General features: G+C 34.9%; 1 protein-coding gene across 1 annotated transcript; it reads left to right on the top strand.

Moving 5' to 3' along the window:
- Nucleotides 1-236: 236 nt before the first annotated feature.
- LOC143958077 (olfactory receptor 1E16-like) lies at nucleotides 237-1,602 on the top strand. Its single transcript, XM_077467528.1, has one exon. It carries the CDS (start codon nucleotides 336-338, stop codon nucleotides 1,275-1,277), a length of 942 nt encoding a protein of 313 aa, XP_077323654.1. The 5' UTR covers nucleotides 237-335; the 3' UTR covers nucleotides 1,278-1,602.
- The last annotated feature ends 4,483 nt before the right edge of the window (nucleotides 1,603-6,085 follow it).

The raw sequence follows: 6,085 nt of genomic DNA, 5'->3' as shown, positions 1-6,085 counted from the left end.
AAGTAAAATAGGTGACAAAAAGATAGAAACACTTTCAGTGGATTTTAAATTCTAATTTTATAGACTGTTCTCAATTATAGAAAAGGGGCTCCCCAGGTGTTATGAATTATATCTTAGGAGACATTTATGAGACGTTCACCTTTGTGGTTTTACAGCACAGCAGACTGCCCTGAGGGGAATGTCAACATTTTATATAAGAATAAATCATTCACTGGTACAAATGCCCACATGTAATTCTGAGTGTTGGCACAGCGTACATGTTTTCCAATTACTAAATCTTTGAATCCATAATTTTAATATTGTATTATAGGGATACACTTAATCATAAAAATAAAATGAGAAATGTGACAGAGATTTCATCTTTCACTCTTGTGGGTCTATCAGACCATCCACAGACCATGAATGGACTTTTTGCTCTCTTCCTTCTGATCTATCTGATGACTGTTATCACAAACCTTCTTATTTTTTTCTTGATCCTCACTGACTACCATCTGCACAACCCAATGTATTTTTTTCTTGCCAACTTGGCATTTCTGGACATGTCCTATTCATCAGTGACGGCACCAAGGATGCTCTTTGATTTGGTCACAAAAAGCCGATCAATATCCATTCCTGCCTGTATAGCCCAAGTCTTTTTCTACCTCTTCTTTGCTGCTTCAGAAATGTTCTTGCTCTTGGGCATGTCCTACGACCGCTACATTGCCATATGCCACCCTCTACATTACAAACTAATGATGTCTTGGAGGGTCTGTACTTGTATGGCCTCTCTGGTCTGGGTTGCAGCATGTTTTGCCTCCTTTGCTCATACTTTATTTTTGCTCAGGTTGTCCTTCTGCAGAACAGCTTCCATCTACAACTTCTTTTGTGACCTTCCACGCTTATATCAAATTACATGTACTGACACCTTCATAAACATGGTGGTAATATTTGTAGTAGGCGGTGTTTTTGGATTTGGAGCCTTTCTTTTGACGTTTCTTCCGTATGTCTTTATTTTCAGGACCATCCTCAGAATCCGTAGCAAGACTGGAAAGATGAAAGCCTTCTCCACCTGCTCATCACATATTACGGTGGTCTCCATCTTTTATGGCTCCTTAATTTTTATTTATATGGTTCCATCTTCCAGCAATATGGTCAATTTAAACAAACTTTTTACAGTTTTCTCTGCCCTCATTAACCCATTGTTGAATCCTCTGATCTACAGCCTGAGGAACAATGACCTTATAGAGGCACTTATGAGGTCCTATTATCACTTAAGGTTAATTCTGGCATCATGCTGAAAATATCATTGTGTTGACACTTTTTGTATTTCTGTGACATTTTCAGCTGACTAAAAATGTCATTAAAAGCAACAAATGTATTTATTGTTTATTGCTATGATTTATTTCATATACATATATGTGTTATGCACTTTTGATGAATGTCAGCCGCATATGTGACCATTGTGCTGTTTTGAAATCTTACTGATTCTATATGCAGTAATTATAAAACTCTCCTGAAGAAGCCATAGCTTGGCGAAACACGTAGAGCCGAAAGCCACTGCACCTGTACCATTGTATGGATACTGTATCATGCTTTTTTATGTGAAATGTTGGTTTTAAAACGTTGAAGCAATAAATTAAGTTATTTTATATACATTTTAATTATTTAGTTTCATTTCGTTATATATAAATATTTAAGTTATTTTATATATATAAAAAAAAGTGTGTGCTTGACACCTTTAAAATACAATTTTTTCCACTTTCATCAATCTTCTGCTTATTGAGGGATGTGGTGCCTCTGACTCTCTGACACCCAGCAACTCTTCTATTTTCCTAAAAATATCAGTAATGTGCTTTATAAAATGTAAACATGTCAGAGGCTCATAGCTTTACATACACTTGCATGACCAGGAGTGGTTGTAACCCGGAGACTGAATGTAGCATAGGTTTGTGCAATTAGTTTCATAACGAAACGAAATTTGGCCGAATTTTGCATCTTTCAGACATTCGGTTGCATCCGAATGTCCGAATAAAAAAATAACGAATTACAACGAATACGAAAGAAATATAACAAATGAATTTGAATGAATTCGACATGATTCAGTAATTCTTTAAAGATCTAATGAAACAAAAGGTCAGCTCAAAGTAAATCTTATAGTCCAATCAGCTAATTAATTTTTTGCTGGAGGATGGATTACTGGCAAAGTGCATTCCTGAGAACTGAGTTAGAAGGGTGTTGTATTGTATTTGAGCCGAAGTACTAAATGATTTCAACATGATTCGAAATTATTTCAACCGCATTCGAAATGATTTCAACATGATTCGACATTATTTCAACCGCATTCGAAAATATTTTGTGACCTGACTTTAGGGTCATGTATCTCGTGGTCACATGGTGCTAGAAATTCCGAATTTGGATATGTTGTAGTGCTAGTACTATTGTGTTTGCATACCAAATTGGAGTTTCTTTCACCAAGTGATCCCGAGATACGTGGCCCCAAATTCGGGTCACAAAATGTCAAGCACTTTTCTGCAGCAGAGAATGACATTTTGCTACCCAATTTTGGGGCCACATATCTCGGGGTCACTTATAGCTAGAAACCCCAAATTTATGCAAACACAATAGTACTAGCACTTCAACATATCCAAATTTGGAGTTTGTAGCACCAAGTGACCCCGAGATACATGGCCCTAAAGTCGGGTCACAAAATATTTTCGAATGCGGTTGAAATAATGTCGAATCATGTTAAAATCATTTCGAATCCGGTAGAAATATTTTCGAATCATGTTGAAATCATTTCGAATCCAGTAGAAATATTTTCGAATCATGTTGAAATCATTTCGAATCCGGTAGAAATATTTTCGAATTTGGTTGAAATATTTTCAAATGTGGCCGATTTTTTGAATTCGGTAGAAAACTAAACGAAATCCGAAAACGAATTTAAGGAAGTTAACGAATATAACTAAACGAAATTAATGAATTAACGAATTAAAACGAAACGAAACTAAACAAATTTTTTCCTTTTGCACATGTCTAATGTAGCAGTTTCAATATCCTTTGTTTATCCTCAAAATGACTATCTTGTTTATCGTCATTCTTTTTTTAAAAAGATCTTAATGCATCTTTACAGGTGTTTAATAGACATGTGCATACCGGAAAAAAATGTGTTTTGTTTCGTTTTGATTCATTCATCTAGATATATAGTTTTGTTAAATTCGCTTGATTTGTTAAATTCACATTCGGGATTTTTCAATTTTTCTTTAAATGAACCAATTTTTTTTAATTCGAAAATATTCTAAATCAATACATTTTTGAATCTTTCGAATTGAAAAAAAAAGGTTTTTTTTTTCCGATTAGAATGTGGCAAAGTGAACAAACAAAAGAAAAATCTTCATCAAATGATTACAATGACCCTTTAAATCACCACTGGCTTAACTAAAACTGCATTTTCTCAAAATGGTACTGTAAGAACACACACACTGGGGGTAAATTACTAAAGGAAACTCCACTTTGCACTGCAAGTGCAATTGAAAGTAAAGTCGCTGTAGATCTGAGGGGGACATGCGAGGAAAATAAATAACAGCATTTTAGCTTGCACATGATTGGATGATAAAATCAGCAGAGCTTCCCCTCATTTCAGATCTGCCCGTTAGATTCAGAGCGAGTGCACTTCCAAGTGCACTTGCAGTGCAAAGTGGACTTGCCTTTTTGTAAATAACCCCCCATTGTCTTTTATTTCAGCAATATGTGTACGGTTAGAAATGTTCTGTGGAGTTCGATGTAACATTCAATTCGAATTTCAGTCCGAATTTCCGCAATTCGGACGAATTTCATTTTGTTATGTGGAGCATTCTGTAAAATTTGTTTATATTGTTTTTTTTTTTGTTTTTTTTTGTTTTTATTTGGAGATATCCGAATCTCTGAATAATCAAAAATTTGTCCAAATATTCATTCAGAACGGAACGAACTGTCTAATGTTTAACTGGCACAAAGCTGACAAATGGAAGAAATATGGAAAAAATGTAGCTTTAGTTTGAATAATAAGCAACATTTTTTTGCATAAAATCATATTGCTCCCAAAATTACCTTTTGTATCTCTTGACCCTCGTTCCCTGTTAGATTGTAAGCTCTCCAGAGCAGGACCCTCTGATTCCTCTTGTATTAAATTGTATTGTAACTGTACTGTCTGCCCTCATGTTGTAAAGTGCTGAGCAAACTGTTGGCAATATATAAATCCTGTATAATAATAATATTATATTTTTACAAAATTCTTTTCTCCTTTTTATCCCAAGTACAGGGACCTCAATTATGTGTAATGCCGCGTACACACGACCGGACTTCACGTCAGAATAAACTCTGATGTCTCCGACTGAGTTTCCAACCGAAAAGACTTGCCCACACACGATCACACCAAAGTCCGTTCGTTTCTAACGCGATGACGTACGACGGGACTAGAAAAGCAAGTTCAATAGCCAGTAGCCAATAGCTGCCCTGGTGTCATATTTGGTCCGTCGGACCGGCACACAGACAAAAGGTTTTCCCCGATAGGAATTGATTCTGTTTGAAAAAAAAAGTCAGCTGAAAAAAAAAAGCACACACACACACACAATCAGAATATCCGATGAAATTATTCCGTCTGACCTTTTCTGCGGGAAAATCCGACAGTGTGTACACGGCATAAGTGTTGATATCTATGTTAGTATTGTATGGTGTCCAATATATTGTTTTCATTGGATTGAGGGATGAAGATTGTCAACTCAGAATACTTACAATATTAAATACATATTTTTAGTAAATCATTTGGACATTTTAGGTGTCAAGCAAGGCTTACAGAAAAACTGTATTTAAAATGTTATTTTTTTTATAGTTTCTGAGGAAGCTACTTGTGAAACGCGTCATCATTTAGCGGCCTCTTTACCTATTGCACAAGCGGACCTGTATCTAGACATGTGCAATTTGTTTCATTTTCAATTCGTTTTTTAATGCATTTCGACAAATGAGTTCATTTGGAAACATCTGAATTAACGAAAACCAATTGAGCAAATATTTCCAAATATTCGTGAATTCGAAAATATTCAAAAATTTGTAAATTCAAAAATTCATAAATCTGAACTAATAACTAACTAATGAATAATAGCTTTTGGAATTTCCTTTCAAATTTGGCTGTTGGTGAACATAACGAATACAAATTTTTCTTGAAGTTCTGAATTATCAGTAATAACGAATGCCATATCTAAATGAATGGAAGGTAATGCATTATTGATAATAAATAGCAATAATAATAATGAAACCTTTTTGTTATTATTATTTATTATTAATCTAGTATTAACCACTTTCAGACCGGACCATTTTGCTGGTAAATGACCAGAGGTCTTTTTACACTTTGGCACTGCGCTGCTTTAACTGGTAATTGCGCGGTCATGCAATGTTGTACCCAAACGAAATTTGCGTCCTTGTCTTCCCACAAATAGTGCTTTCTTTTAAAGTTATTTGACTGACTCTGCGATTTTTATTTTTTGTGATATAAACGTAAAAAGACCGCAAATTTTGAAAAAAAATGATATTTTCTACTTTTTGTTATTAGAAAAATCCAATAAACTCAATTTTAGTCATACATTTAGGCCAAAATGTATTCAGCCACATGTCTTTGGTAAAAAAAAAGTCAATAACTGTATATTTATTTATTTTGCGCAAAAGTTGTCACATCTACAAACTAAGGTACGTTTTCTGGAATTTACGTAGCTTTTAGTTTACGACTGCCTATCTCATTTCTTGAGGTGCTAAAATGGCAGGGCAGTACAAAACCCCCCAAATGACCCCATTTTGGAAAGTAGACCCCCTAAGGAAATTGATAAGTGGCATGTTGAGCCCATTGAATATTTTATTTTTTTGCCTCAAGCGATTGAATAATGACAAAAATTTTTTTTTTTTTTTTTTTACACAAAGTTGTCATTAAATGATATATTGCTCACACATGCTATGGGCATATGTGAAATGACACCCCAAAATAAATTCTGCTGCTTCTCCTGAGTACAGGGATACCACATATGTGGTACTTTTTGGGAGCCTAGCCGCGTACGAGGCCCCGAAAACCAAGTACCGCCTT

Source organism: Lithobates pipiens, unplaced genomic scaffold (genome assembly GCF_037356315.1).
Source record: "Lithobates pipiens isolate NorthernLeopardFrog02 unplaced genomic scaffold, aLitPip1_a1.2 Scaffold_56, whole genome shotgun sequence".
Lineage (NCBI taxonomy): Eukaryota > Metazoa > Chordata > Amphibia > Anura > Ranidae > Lithobates > Lithobates pipiens.
The sequence above is the reverse complement of the archived record's forward strand: the minus strand, read 5'-3'. Positions and strand labels throughout refer to the sequence as shown.